General features: G+C 32.6%; 1 protein-coding gene, 1 non-coding gene and 1 pseudogene across 3 annotated transcripts; 2 read left to right on the top strand and 1 right to left on the bottom strand.

The window, feature by feature from the left end:
- Window positions 1–1,818: 1,818 nt before the first annotated feature.
- Window positions 1,819–8,197, top strand: LOC111316037 (senescence-specific cysteine protease SAG39-like; annotated as a pseudogene). Its single transcript, XR_016333309.1, has 3 exons — window positions 1,819–2,479; window positions 3,404–3,416; window positions 4,624–8,197. The product of XR_016333309.1 is annotated as a senescence-specific cysteine protease SAG39-like (transcript).
- Window positions 8,198–9,253: 1,056 nt separating this feature from the next.
- On the bottom strand, window positions 9,254–10,256 carry LOC111316036 (protein OPI10 homolog). The gene has a single exon (XM_022918048.2). It carries the CDS (start codon window positions 9,991–9,993, stop codon window positions 9,427–9,429), a length of 567 nt encoding a protein of 188 aa, XP_022773783.2. The 5' UTR covers window positions 9,994–10,256; the 3' UTR covers window positions 9,254–9,426.
- An 819-nt stretch (window positions 10,257–11,075) lies between these two features.
- Window positions 11,076–11,182, top strand: LOC149511891 (small nucleolar RNA R71). The gene has a single exon (XR_016333442.1). It is a non-coding gene; the product is annotated as a small nucleolar RNA R71 (small nucleolar RNA).
- The last annotated feature ends 4,562 nt before the right edge of the window (window positions 11,183–15,744 follow it).

The raw sequence follows: 15,744 nt of genomic DNA, 5'->3' as shown, positions 1-15,744 counted from the left end.
TACATTATTGAATCTTTTTTATTGCATTCATGCATACATGCATTCATTCATGCAAAAGATATGAGGGTTTGATGAACATCTTTTTAAATATGCATCTTAATTGTGGTAAATTAAGGTTTATAGATAGTTCAATCTTCATATCAAGTTAGAATTATAATGGAAGAACTAACTTTTCGTTTCTAAAAGATGAAAAAAAGCATAAAAAGAGATGAAAAGGCAATTAGAAGAGATAAAAGGGCAATTAGAAGATATGGTTGAATTATTGAAGAATCTGAACAAAGTGAAAGTAGTGGCTGAAAGATTAATGATCCAATATACCTACCTAGTTTTGGCCTATATTCTAAACAAACATCTTAAAGGGTCCAACATCAAAAGCCATTTATGGCAAGCTACCCCTATATGCATATTGACATGCCTTCAATTGTCGCTTTTACTCACATGGCTTTTATTTTTGCTCTAACTCAAGTTCCTAATCTAGATGATCCAAAGGAACAAGAGAAGCTAAAGACAAACATAGTAGGAACCAAGGTAGGTTTTGGATCTCAACAGAAAATGGATCTCATTGAAGAAATGTTTCGAGTTATTGAAGGGATGGATTTTTATGGTTCAATGGATATTGTTGAATTGTGCTTGGTCCTAAATGTGGTCATTCCACCCAAGTTTAAGAGCCTAAATTTGAAAAGTATGATGGAACCTAGCTCCCAATGCTTTCTCTCATTCCTTTTCATTTTCTCTTTTTGTCTTAAAAAATGTTTCAAAAATGGAAAAAGAAATCAAATCAGATATATAAATCTTCTTTCACCTGCCCACCTTTGTTTCCTCTTTTTCTTTCACCATCCAAATCTCTTTGCATTTTCCTTACTCTGTTGTTGTGCTTTTTTTTATTTTCAACTCACATTTCTCCTAAAAATTCCATACTTAATCCTTTTTTCTTTCTTTTCCCTAGTCTCTTGAAAGTTATAAGCTTATTATTTAGAATTTTATCTCTTTTTTTAGGTTTTTTTTTTTTTACAAACCTTAAAAAAAATAAAAATTTTTGCATACAGTGGTCTTATATTTGACAAAGAGAAAAACTTTAAGCAAACAACAGAACTTGAGATAAAAACAAAATAATTAAAAGACATAAATTTGACTATACATTCTTGACAATTAACAAAAACAAACAAAAATAATATATATATATGCGTGAAAGGAATCGAAGGAAACCCAAATAACAAATTAGAAAAAATAAAGAGATGGAAAAGAAAAAAACCAAAATTACAAACTGACAAAACCAACAAACAAAAAAAAGGAAGAAAGAGAGACTTTCTTGTTAAAATGAACAAACCATCATTAAAAATTACTCATCTTTAATGTAATGTACCAAATTACCCCTCTAATTAATTTTTAAGACAAATATGATATGCATATTAATTGGGAGAAAGATAGTTTTTATTGTTAGTGTAGATTGTATAGATGTTAGATAGCTATTGATTGGGCAATCAGCAAATTTTTGATTATATATATTTGTTATTTTTTTAAAAATGCATTCGGAATAAGAGATTTTAATGAGTTAAAATTCTAAAATAAAATTACCTTATTAGTAAAATAAAACTAAAATTTTTTTAAATTTGAATGAAAAAATTTGAAAGACTCAAAATTTCTTTTCAAATTCCACTTAAACACTTTAGTTTAGTTTTAATTTCAAAACCCAAATTACAACTCCCACAGCCTAGCTCAGGGGAATCACTAGTTACAAAATGGTCATTTTTTTTTTAAATCATCGGAGACAGCTATTTTGTCATCAAATGTGAATGAAACAAATGATAATTACAAGAAAATAAGGAAATTAAAGCAAGCAGTACAGCTTGTACGAAACACTATCAATCCAAATCTTATTCAGTGTACCAGCTACTCTAAGAATAATTCTATCCATATTACACGACAGTGAGGTGAAAATTCAGGTAAGTATTCTGTTTCTATGCATCGTTTTCATTCTATATATAAGGAAAAGTCCATATCCAAAATGCCACAATTCTGAATTGTAGCATCACCAATTTAAAGATGGCTTTGGTCTTCCCAAGAGATTGTGTCGTAGCATGTTTTCATGTACTAGCTGTTTGCATCTCACATGTTATGTCTCACAAGCTGCACGAGGCATTATTGTACGAGAGGCACGAGCAGTGGATGGCAGAACATAGACAAGTCTAGAAGAATGATGCCGAGAAGGAAATGTGATTCAAAATATTTAAAAGCAATGTGGAGTTTATACAGTCATTTAATGCTACCGAAAATCAAGCTTACAAGCTAAGCATCAATGAATTTGGAGACCAGACCAACGAAGAGTTTAGGGCTTACAAGAACGGGTACATGAGGCCCCAAAGACTGACATCAAGAAAAGAGACATCTTTTAGGTATGAGAATGTGACCGCTTCGCCAGTCAGTATAGGCTGGAGGAAAAAATGGGCTGTTACACCTGTCAAGAACCAAGGCCAATGCGGTGAGCATTAACTATTCAAGCATACAACTAAACCTTACTTTGATGAACCAGAATAATGAATACGCATTTAAAAAATAGGTGGCAGCTGGATATTGTTGGGATTTACCTTGAATCTTAGAATCTCACATCGAAAGTTAAGTGAGTTTGAATTTATCTTGTATCTCACATCGGGAGTTTAAGAAAAGTATAAGGGGTTTCAGCCTTATAAATAAGGTATTTTATTTTTAGTTTGGTAATCCTAGAGAGTTAGACACCAAAAGAATAGCTAAGTGAGTAGCCTATTAAAAGGTGTAATTGGATTTTGAGTTAAGTTTTGAGTAAAGAGTTTTATGAGACTTTTCTAATTTTAAAAGTCTCACAATTATAAAAATTTATTTGATAGTGGATTAGGTTTGAAGTATGTCATTTTGAGTTAGGCCGAACCAAATATATTTGTGTGTTCTTATTCTTGATTTGAGCTTACTGTTTTATGTATGATTGTTGCGTGTAGGTGTTATTTTTTCTAATAAATGGTATCAGAGCTGTGGTGTTCCTCAACAAGTGGTATGAGCTGAAGGTTCAAAACGTGAGAAGAGTTGAAGATAAGTCTCACAATTGTAAAAATTTATTTGATAGTTGATTAAGTTTGAAGTAGGTCATTTTGAGTTGGGCCGAACCAAATATATTTATGTGTTCTTATTCTTGATTTGAGCTTGCTATTTTATGTATGATTGTTGCATGTGGGTGTTGTTTTTTCTAATAAATGGTATCAGAGCTGTGGTGTTCCTCAACAAGTGGTATGAGCTGAAGGTTCAAAACGTGAGAAGAGTTGAAGATAAGTCTCACAATTGTAAAGATTTATTTGATAGTTGATTAGGTTTGAAGTAGGTCATTTTGAGTTGGGCCGAACCAAATATATTTGTGTGTTCTTATTCTTGATTTGAGCTTGCTGTTTTATGTATGATTGTTGCGTATGGGTGTTATTTTTTCTAATAAATGGTATCAGAGCGGTGGTGTTCCTCAACAAGTGGTATAAGCTGAAGGTTTAAAACGTGAGAAGAGTTGAAGATTCAAGATGTGAAAAGAGTTGAAGGTTCAAAACGTGAGAAGAGTCAAAGGTTCGAGACATGGGAAGAGCTGATAGTTCGAGACATGGAAAGAGTTGATAGTTCGAGATATGGGAAGAGCTTGGTTTGAGACATGGGAAGAAGTAAGCTTAGAGGAGCTCGATTTAAGAGAAGAGTTCCAGTTCAAGTTTTGAGGTTTGAAGATCAGTTTGTATGAAGCGTCAAGACACATAAGAGAAAATGATTGTGAGACTTTTATTGCAGGTGGAGCCAAGCATATCTAGCATGAAGATAGATGATTGATGGAATTTGAGTCAAAGTGAAGATTGTTGGAAATATTGACTCAAATCCCATAAGAGATTTGTTTAGGATTTGTTTGGATTTGTTTGGGATTTATTTGAAATTTATTTGGAATTTGTTTGAGATTTATTAGATATTGCTTGATGGACAAGAAGACTTACAAAAGAAGAATTCTAAGAGAAAGGAGATTCTTAATAGGTAAGTTTGACTTGCAAGAGAAAAATTTTAAAAAGAAAAGGGATTTTTAATAAGCAAGTTTGACTTACAGGAGAAGAATTCTAAGAGAAGAGGGATTCTTAATGGGTAAGTTTGTATGATTATAAATAGGTGAAGTCTCTATAGAGTTAGGTATGAGAAAAAGATGTAAAAAAGTTATAGGGTTTTGTGGGATAGACACCCCATAGGAGTATTGGGGCGGGCTCTACGTCTTAGGGATGTGTATATTTGTTTGTAAGTGGACTAGAGGAGACTAAGAGGGTTCACATAGGTATGATGTATAAGCGCATATGGGTATGTGTTTAATTATGTTGAAATGGTGTACAATGGTTTGGGTTTGTATTTGTGTTTGTTTGGGTTGAGAATACTTCATAGGACTAGAAGAGATTGAGAGTGTCTTATGAGTATTAATTGTTGAGTGAGGTTGATGATTTGTTGTATGTTTATAATTCTTTACAACTAGTAGATCTTGTTTCTCATCCGTGGATGTAGGTCAGTTAGACCGAATCACGTTAAATTATTGTCTCTTATATGTTTGATTTATTGTTTGATTTCGCTTCCGTTTGTGTGATTGGATTGGAGGCTTTTAGCCCAACAAATATTTTCCACTGTGGCAGCGACTGAGGGAATTCGCCAACTAACTACAAAAAAACTAATTTCCTTGTCTGAGCTAGAGCTGGTAGATTGTGACACCAACGGTGGACGTGCTGGTGGTGGTGGTGGTGAAATGGAAGATGCCTTTGAATTCATAATCCGGAATCAAGGCATCGCATCTGAAGCCACTTACCTCTACAAGGGCGATGACGGTATTTGCAACACAGCAAAGGAGGCTTCCCATGCAGCTATGATTACTGGCTATGAAATTGTTCCTGCAAATAACGAACAGGCATTACAGAAAGCTGTTGCAAACCAACCAGTATCAGTGTCCATTGATGCTCGAGGTTATGCCTTTCAGTTCTACTCCAGTGGAATTTCACTGGAGACTATGGAACTGAACTGGACCATGCTGTCACTGCCGTTGGTTATGGTACCTCTGAAGATGGTATTAACTATTGGCTTATCAAGAACTTATGGGGCACAGGATGGGGTGAAAAAGGATACCTTAGGATGCAGCGAAACATCAAAGCCAAAGGTCTCTGTGGCATAGCCATGGACTCCTCCCATCCAACAGCCTAAAAGCTCAAATCTCAAGATCACGATTACTACCTTCGTCTATGTTTCCTATCATAACTCCTATTATCTCCAGTCTATCGATACACTCCTGAAAAATGATTGTCTTGAAAATTATGTACACAAATATCTGAATAGCGAGAACCCAAAACTACAGTGTTCTTTGACTCTGTTCCCCTCACAATCTCATGTGGTTCAGCATTAACTAAGCCCTCAAATTACTTCTATAAAGATACTGCTTTAATCTTGGTTCCTCAAAGAAGTTGTTCACCAAGAAAATCACACCCAATGTCTGAAAGGCAACTTCCAATTAGAAAGCCTTCATGTGCTGTCCTGTATCCCATATTCTAGTGACAGTGATAACTCTATAAAATAGTTATTTTGATTTGTCTTTAGTGCTTAATTTTATGAATTTTGCTTAGTTTTGGGTAAAATAATTTAATTTTTACTCCTAAATTGCTTAATTTTCTCACGTACAGGAAAATTCATGAAAAAAGAATTTTGAAGCAAATTGGATGAATTTTAGAGCAAATATGCGAGAATGACTAGGCCAAGGGAAAGCCGACCAAGGATCAAAGAGAAAAGAGAAAAAACGTTGCTACATTGCCTTGAAGATTTTGTCCATTAGTGCAAGGCATTTATTGTAAGATTTGCAAATTCATGACAAAGTAAGAGAATGCAAGGTGGCGGGAGAAGAAATTGCAAGGGAAAAGAACAAGGAAACCGTGTTGTTGCATGCCTGGTAGGAGGTGGCGGCATAAGGAAACTTGCATGAAGATATTAGGTGACGGCATGAAATGGTACCAAGTTGAATTGCCTTAGCCACGAGTTGGCATGATGAGGAAAGGCCAAGGCTTGCATAAGATGTAACGTGGATTCCATGAAGAGTTAAATTCTATTCTTTTATGGATGGCAATTAAGAAGAAGTCTAAACGGATTGAAACTCCAATTTCCTCCCAGAATTCAAGCAATGCCGTAACTTGGTGCAACGCAAACCGTGTTTCTTGAAGATGATACAAGTTTGGCGGAATGTATTTTCATGGTATCTAATGTTCGGCTATGCATTCTTTTATTATGACGTGAGTTACTACATATTAAAGAGGATGAAGATTATGGTACGGAAGACAAAGTATGGTCTCGAAACTTTCTTGTCAAGAATCCTTGTTGAAGTGAAAGACTAAAAGCATTCTTGGATTGAAGAGTTTAAGTCCAACCGAAATTGGGAGAAGATTTCTTGGACTCTCATCTTCAGCCGAACACTATAGGGGATTTTTAGGCCTATAAATACATGATTTAAGTGCTAGGAAAAGACGTACAATGGTTGTGGTGACAAATCAACCTTAGCAATTTTAGTTTTCTTGTTCTTAATTTTTGGTTTTAAGCTTTCTTGGTTCTTTAGTTTTCTGCTCTTTTAATTTTTATTTGATGCACTTTCTTTTTCAAGTTTTCAATTTAATAAAGTTTTACTTAGAGTAATTTCCATTCAGTTTCAAGTTTATTTACATTCGGTTTATCTATCGTGCTAAAACAGATTTAGTTTTATGTTCTTGCCTTACTCTTTACCATTTGGTTTTGCTTCTTGGTGCATATCTGTTGCGTTTCTTGCTTACTTGCTGCTTAACTGATTCAGTTCATATTCTGTTTAGTTAAATCTTTCAATTGCATGTTTAATTTATCTTTAAAGCGTTCGGTTCATGTAACTGGACTAGATTTACAATTGAGTTTTGCTTGCTTTGTTTAGATTGCAATTTTAGGGTTTTTGTTTTGTTTACTTGCATTATTTTTTGCATGTTTTCATTCGGTTTAGTGTTAATTGTTTAAAAACCAGTTTCTGTTTTATTTTTTTGTTAATATTTAGTTGAATTTTCATTTATTTAATTTATATTCTTTTAATAAGGGTTTGCATGTTTGCATAAATTTAGGGTTTTATTAGTTATGACTTTTGCATATTGATTTGATTTAATTTCTGTTTTGTTTTGTTTTGATTTAATTTCATGTTTAGTGGTTAATTTAATTTTATTGCATGATTTAAAAGTTATTTAGGATTTTGGTTTAGTTATTTATGCTAGATTAGGTTTCGGTTTCAACATATTTTGCTTTATTGCATTTGGTTTTGCTAGTTTAGGGCTATTTAGATCTTGTTTAGTTTATTTAGACTAGTTTATGTTAGTATTGCATGTTTTTAGGTTTAATTTGATTAGTTTATATTCTCTTTTATTTGCTTTATCTAAGTATAAAAAAGAGTGATACAATTTCGATATTTGTTGCTCTCAATATAACAATTTCTGCGGGAACAATTTTTTACTTATTATTATATTATTTTTACGATTCTATGCGCTTGTAGATCTCCTATCAGATAGCTTTTATCAGCCTTAGTTTGAAGTAGAACATATCACCGCTAGGGTCACCACTATGCCCAATTAACCATTTCTCCTTCTCTGGAACATATAAATCATAAACATGAACAAAGAAATGGGAAAGCTTTCAGGTTAGATTAAGGAATTCAAAAAAAAAAAAAAGGAAAATTTTAGTTCAAATGCTCATTGAGAGTAGATTGAATTAAAGCACAACTTTGAAGTAAGAATACGTAGAGCAAATAGCATAAAAGTTAATTATCACACTGACTCAATTAGATATGCAAAACCCATATTTAAGTGATCACATTAAATTATTTAGATTTTCATATTTATCTCGTCGTAAATATTCACTTGTAGCATACCGTATCTCAATAGATTGGGGAAATTTTTCTACCGCTTGTACATTCTCAAAATGATGGTGTTTTTCCAAAATCAAACTTTGTTGTTCAGCATCTTGAGCTAGCCATCCCTTAGAAGGTATCGTTAAAAGATCATCAATTCCTAATGAAATGGATGTAGCAGTGGGTTGCTGGAAATCCAGAGTTTTTACTTGATCCAGGATGTGTGATGTATATGCCATTCCTAATAAGTCGTTTAATGTCAGTTCCATCTATTATTTTATTGTGAAATACCAGATTGGCCCGTTCTGCCATAAGTACCCCCTTATTTCGCTGAGTGGACTTCGACAATTGGTTTGAGTCAACAATTGAAAATTTTCTTTTTCTCGATATTGATTATAACTAAATTTATTAATTTGTTTTATTAATTATTAAAATCAAAGTTTACTTACCGAAAAATTCTAACAATACCAACTAACAAGGCCCCAACCTCCAAAATGGAAAACATATATGGGGCAAAAACTGAGCAACATATGACAAAATAATTAGAGCAATAAAAAACTTGGGTTATAATACTTTTTAAGCATTAAACCACTAAACAAACTAGCAATGAGTGTAAAAGTCTAACTTGAAGATAAGGGCACAACAAAAATCTTAAAGTTAACCAATCCAAGATAACACCACTAAACAGACTCAACTGAAATGATTGAAGATCTACTGAACCATAAAGATAAGTTCACTTTGAAACATGTTTAACTTGCCAAAAACACATTACAGGAATTTATGGCAATCTAACAGTTACTCAGTCAATAAAATTCCCTTAAAATGAAATGCATCCACAAATAAAATTCCTTGGAAGATTCAGTTTAGGTGGCTTCATAAACAACAACTGGTTATGGTTGGATTAAAAAAAACGAGATGCACAGATTCAAGTGCAGCTTACACATAACCACTTGGGGGGTTACGAGTTTTACCAGGGCACAGTCATTGGAACCAAAGATATAGATCAGAATTTCCTAAAGGGGATTCCTCTTATATATATATATATATGTGTGTGTGTGTGTATGTATATCAGCTTATTGACGTCCGCTTTTTTCGCTTCGTTCCATTTGTTTCATTGTAAACAGAAAATTGGTGATAGTAATTGGATTGAAATCAGTATACTCACAGAAATCATTCCACAAAGCAACTAGTAGCAAACAAAGCATTCAGCATGAGCAATTGTGTTAAGAGTAATTCTGGTTACCATAACCAAGCTTAGCACAACCTCTCCTGGCAACTTATGAGTAATACCCTACCACCTATTCAATTACGTTGTATTTGCGAAGTACCATATTGAAGTCAGAATTGAAACTAAAACCAGGAAACTTCATTTTTAAAGATTACCAAAAAAAAAAAAAAAAAATCTGCATACTCAAGTTCTAACTACAACAATTGCATAATTTACTTGATTTGGTAACTTAAGACTGTAACGATTCAAGAACCTTAAAAGTTACCTTGAGAAAGAAAGTTACAGAAAATTACAAGACAAAAACCTTCAAGTAGTCAGGATCACGCTTGGCTTTCTCCTGAAATTTTTTAAACCATCTATCCAAAATGTCCATAGGCACCACCAACTTAGACCCATCAACCCCACAAAACGACTGCATAAAATTGAACAAGTTCTCCCCAACTTTCAACGCCAGCCGTTCGATCTTCTTCTCGGCAGCCACATCCAAGGACGGCAGGGAAATTAGATCCTCCACCGAGACACCGATCTTGGCGGAGGGCGTGGCAGAGTCAGGAGAGGGTAACTGCATCTGGCCACCGGGCTCTGGCCACATGAGGGAAAGCACAGCGGAGGGGCGCTGTAAAGTGACGGCGCCGCAGAAAACGAAGGGAGAGCCAGGGGACTGGACGTAGACAGCTAAAGCCTTGCCCGGAGGCAAAGTGAAGCTGTTCAAAAGGAAGATGCAGATGTCACGAATTTGATGGTAGGCCTCACCAATGAAAGTGTTCATGTCGAGGACCCAATGGAAGGTGCCGATTTGGGTGAAGCTAGAGATGTCCATTGGGAAGCTTCGATTGGGGAATACCACTCCGAACATTCTTGTGCTTAATGTTTATGTTTTTCCAAATAGATGGAGGGTTTAGGTTCGATGTTCCATAAAGGTTGATCACTACGATGGGTTCCATTTCAACGAGATAACATGTAATCATATTTCTTATGAACCGTTAGATATGACAGGATATATATGGACCATTGGATGCATGAAGCTCACGTGCGTAACCGGGTCAAAAGGTAAAAGGAAGGGAAGAATGTTGTATCTATATACTATTTTCTTTCGCAAAACTATAGATTTGTAACATTTAGCGAAATGAGTCAATGTATATATATGTATATATGTATATATATTTACAATAAGTAAATGTTAAGATGAAACGATTGTTTAAAAATTCATAGTAATTTACACATAATAATTAAATTATTATATTTGATAGATACCTTACGATATTATTTTAAATCATCAAAAGTAAGTAAATTACTATATTGAAAAGTACTATAATTCTCATCTAAAAGTTTAAGAAACTTTTATCATAAAAGTGATGTGATCTGTAAAATTAATAATAATTAATATCATCATTTAAAATTTGATCCCTTTTAAAATTATAATTCTTTTATATAATAAATTTTTATATTTTCAAATTAATATTCATTATAACAAATTCGAAAATAATTTATATATTTTTTACTTTTTCCAATATGGTTGAGTAAGGGTTATATGTATGGCTATTTGGTTGCCTTATGTATTAGACACGTTCGGTCTGAATAGGATAATGATCATTAAAATGGCCCCATCACATATTTCATAATAACTAAATGAACTCCGAATGGACTTAGACTAACTAGCCTTGGAGTGTGAAGTTTTCATGGCCTCCAAAGCTTTGGTCAAAGACTTTACCTTAGCACTAAAGATTGTGTAGAAATCTAACTCAAACTTTTGAAGCTTTCTTAAGATTCTGCCTACCATTAAACCATTAATAACTATTTATAGTCGTATTCTCTATCAAATCATAAACAACATCATAAGTTTTACTTATCAATGCCCCACTTGTAGTAGCATCTAAGATAGTCCTAATCTGTCCCATCAAGCTATTATTAAGAATTTGTACTTTCAACCATTTAGGTAGTCCATGGTGTGGACACTTTCTTAAGTGCTTTTTGTATTTTTCCCATACATCATACAAGTTCTTTAAGTCATGTTGAGCAAAAGTGGTAATGCCATTCCTCATCTTAGCTATCTTGGCTAGAGGAAAAAAATTTAGCTATGAACTTTTAAGCAAGATCATCCCAAGTTGTTATTGAACCTAGTTGTATGGAAGTTAACCAACTTTGGGTACTATCCTTAAGAGAAAATGGAAACAACCTAAGTCTAATGGCATTATGTTTGAAAGTATCATATATTTCCAAGTTTTCTAGGTGAGCATTGGGATGCTCATTAAAATAGCCATTGAATTGAATAAAAGTTTGAATCATTTGGATAATTGCAGGCTTAATCTCAAAGTTATTGGCTTGTATGGTTGGCCTCCTAATGTTAGGCTGAAATCCATAATAAGAGGCATAACATAGTCTTTTAAAACCCCATTGTCCATAGATCGATCATGCTGTATAGGTTTGTAGGATCGAGTTGTCTTTTTTTTCTTATTCCCTTAAAAGTTTGTTCAATTTTCAGATCAAGTGGAATTAACTCTCGATTCCTAACTTGTTGCATGCACTAACCAAGAGGATAATTAGGTCAAAGAAACCTAAAGAAACTAAGGCAACCTAAGAGCAACTAAAGGAAAGTAAAGGTATATGTACATTATTTACAAAAAATGAGTACAATAAGGTTATGTACACAAGAAAGTGAACTAAACTACAATTAAACATGTTGAAGTTTTGATAGTAAACCTAAGATCAAGTTGTTCGGTCCTAGGTAACATCTTTAAAAGCTTGATTCGCTGTAAGAGTATGACTGTGCAAGTAATAAAGAAAGTGAGTTCAGTATTGTCTCCAAAAGACTAAAATGTGAGCTATTTAGATCTAAGTACTAGGGCTCAACCTACTCAAACAATATTTAGCACTACTGAAACAAAAAAGTTTAACCTATATTATGAAAGGGATTATGTATCATTATCAGAGTAAAAGCAGTGAAATTTTTTTAAAATTTTAATTCTCTAAAGCTAAGATCAATAAATAAGATTATACAAACAATATATATATATACATGCATGTATAGTTTTGGCTAAAAATGTTACCTTGAATGCAAAAAATCTCTTAGTTCAATTTGGTGATCTTCCAAATAGATTCCAAGCTAAGAAATTGCCCAAGTATTTAGCCTCTAATGGTGATCCACATGAACTTTTGTGAAAGAATTTTTTCTAAAGTTTGGTAAAACTCAAAGCCACACTATAGCTAGTAAGTGTTTGTAAGACCTTTTGTATTTTCTTGATTTATCTCTAGATGCTTGGTTGGTTACTCTTACTTAATTATTATAAGAAGGGGTGGCTTGATGTTCTTTTTATAAATTAAGCATTCGATCACATTAGGTTTAATGCTTAGAATACAAATTTTCATAATTAACCTTATGCTAATCGAATGTACTAAACAAGGGAAACTCTTTCTCTTATTTTTATTTCTTCTATTTTTGGTCATACCAAAATCAAATTAAATTCAATTTAATTTGTCATAATTTTAATCTTTTACAATTGTCCTATTTTGCGTGACCCATTAAGTTTTTTAGAATGTTGGCAATAAACACAAGCATTGTAAGCTTTATTATTTAGTTATGGATGAAATAAACTTTTTTATCTACATCACTAATTCTCTAAGTAGCCAATCTTATTATAGATCATGATCAATGCTAGCTTTATTGCCTTGACCCTTAATTGCTAAAGAAAAGTCAATATGGCTTGACAACCTATCATGAATGGTCTTAGTGTATAATTAATATCTTTTCATTACATAGTATCTCAGTTTGAATATTGAGTATGGTTTAGTGTCTATTTAATCTTGTTTAATCATATTTAGTCTTTTTCTTGATATTAACTCACAAATAAGTTCAGAACAATTCTAAAATCTTATTTCACTTTGACTAAAGATTTTTTTAAGTTAATTTAATCAAGACTAGTTGAGATACTCTATTGATCACACTATGTAATGAATCCCATCTTGATTACTTCATGCGTCTTCATATGTTTCATGTTATACCTAACAATACTCGATTCGAACATTCTTTGTTAGAACCATGAGTAAAATCAAAATATAACAGTTATCATATAAGAGCATAAGTAATCTCAAGTCAAAGGATCATTTTTACATGAGAATGTAGCTATAGATACTATATAAACTACCATATAGCTTTTTCATATTAGCTCATGTTTAGTAAACTTGTTTTTGTAACAACCACCTATATGTTAGTTCAAGTTTACCAAAACTTCAACATATGAGATTGATTGCTCGCTTTATAAGTAAGAACTTAATCATGTGCTAGTCTCAACAACTTTTATCAATGTCATATTATTGATAAAGTATCAATTAGGAACAATTTTCAAACATATAGTTTTTATGCAATGATGATCTTATAATTACAATCTCATTGTAATTCCTATGCAAAGCTTTATTTATATTATGAGGATTTTATCATATAAGCATCAACATTAAAATATGTATACAAGCTCAATGATAAAGAAATAAGACTTTTATAATATATTAAATATCAAAGTACTACAAAATATGACAATATCTTAGCACAAATATTATTCGATTTAAAGGGCAAATACCAATAATTTCTCACTTGCACTAAAGCCAATTATGCATGTATCTAATTCCATATTTGTATACATGTATCATGTTTTTGCTGGGATATAACTTTAATAAGAGATTCAATAGTGTCTTCTTGTCTTAGCATATTGTGAGAGACCAAGCAACCTTTTTAATTCGCATTGTGAGAGACCAATCAGGCTCTTTAATCTATCTTTATAGATCTTTATGCCCAGCATATATGTTGTTTCTCCCAAATCTTTCATGGACAACTTCTTTGATAACTAAATTTTGGTATATTGTAGCATGGGTATATAGTTTTCCTATAAGCAATATGTCATCCACATACAGTACTATGAAAACGATTACATTCCCTTTTGTCTTTTTATATACATAAGGTTCATCTATGTTTTTTATGAATCAAAATTCTATAATTGCTTTATCAAAATGTATATTCCAATTCTTTGATGCTCACTTAAGTCCACAGGTAGACCTTTGGAGCTATCAAACCATGTTGGCATTCTTTTTAGATTCAAAACCCTTGAGTTGTGTCATGTACATATCTTCTTGCAGATTTCCATTAAGAAATGCTATTTTGACATCAATTTTCCAAATCCTATAGTTATGGTATCTTGCAATAAAAAGCAAAATCTTAATGGATTTCAACATGGCTATTGGTGAAAAAGTTTCATTAAAATCAACTCCTTGTTTTTTTTTTTTTTAATAACCTTTTATAACTAGCTTGGTTTTGTATATTTGTACATTGCCATCCTTGTTGGTTTTCTTCTTGAAAACCCATTTGCATCCTATGGGTTTTATCCTTTTAAGTTGTTCTACCAAAGTCCATATTTACTTTGCATACATGGATTCCATTTCGGGTTTCATGTCCTTATGCCATTACTCAGAATCAATGTCCAACATTGCTTCTTGATAGGTAGTAAGATCATTATCTATGATAAAACTCATCTTTGTCCATGAGAAATTCATACATCTCAAAAGCTTGGCGAACCCTACTATTATAAAGTTTTTATGTATTTTGAGCTTTCAGTTGCCAACTAATGCTTTAGCCATTGGCTTAAGTTTCATTCTTGTGTCAATTTTTGTTTCTTGAACTTCTTCAAGTTTTACTTTACTCCCACTATTCTTTTCAAAGATAAACTCTTTTTTTAAGAAAACATGATGTCTAGAAATAAACACCTTTTGTTCCTCAGAGCTATAGAAATAATATTCAATAGTTTCCTTAGGATATCCCATAAATTTACACTTAACCGATCTAGTGCCAAGCTTGTCAACTTGTGCATGCTTAACATTAGCATCACATCCCTAAATTTTTATGTGGGACAAGTATGGTCTTTTAGCTTTTCACATCTTATATGGGGTCTTGTAAACAGATTTAGATGAAACTATATTTAAAAAATAAATTGATGTTTCAAATGCATAACCCCAGAAGGATATAAGAAGATTTAAATTGCTCATCATGGATCGAACTATGTCCAACAATGTTGTATTTCTCTTCTTGGAAACTCTATTGTGTTGTGGTGTTCTAGGTGAAGTCCATTGCGAGAGAATCCCATTCTCTTTTAGATAACCTAAAAAATCATGGCTTAAGTATTCACCACCACCTTGATCAAATCTAAGGGTCATGATACTTTTACTAGTTTTCTTTTCAATCTCCATTCTAAATTCTTTAAACTTTTCAAAGTATTCAGACTTGTGTTTTATTAAATACATATAACCATATCTTATATGATTATCAGTGAATATAATGAAATACGAGTATCCTTCTCTAGCATTTATGTTCATTGGGCCACATAAATTCGAATGTATTAGTCCAAGAACCATATTGACTCTTTCTTTTTTTCCAGTAAAAGGTGATTTGGTCATCTTTTTAAGCAAACATGATTCATAAGTTATATATGATTCATAATCAAAAGGATCAAAGTATCCTTATTTATGTAACTTTATGATTCTTGTTTCATTGATATGATTGAGCCTACAATGCCACAAGTAAGATTTATTTAGTTTATCTTGTTTAGCTTTCTTGACATTTATATTG

This window comes from Durio zibethinus, chromosome 24, assembly GCF_047325235.1.
Source record: "Durio zibethinus cultivar Kanyao isolate XHJ-2024 chromosome 24, ASM4732523v1, whole genome shotgun sequence".
Taxonomy (NCBI): domain Eukaryota; kingdom Viridiplantae; phylum Streptophyta; class Magnoliopsida; order Malvales; family Malvaceae; genus Durio; species Durio zibethinus.
The sequence above is the reverse complement of the archived record's forward strand: the minus strand, read 5'-3'. Positions and strand labels throughout refer to the sequence as shown.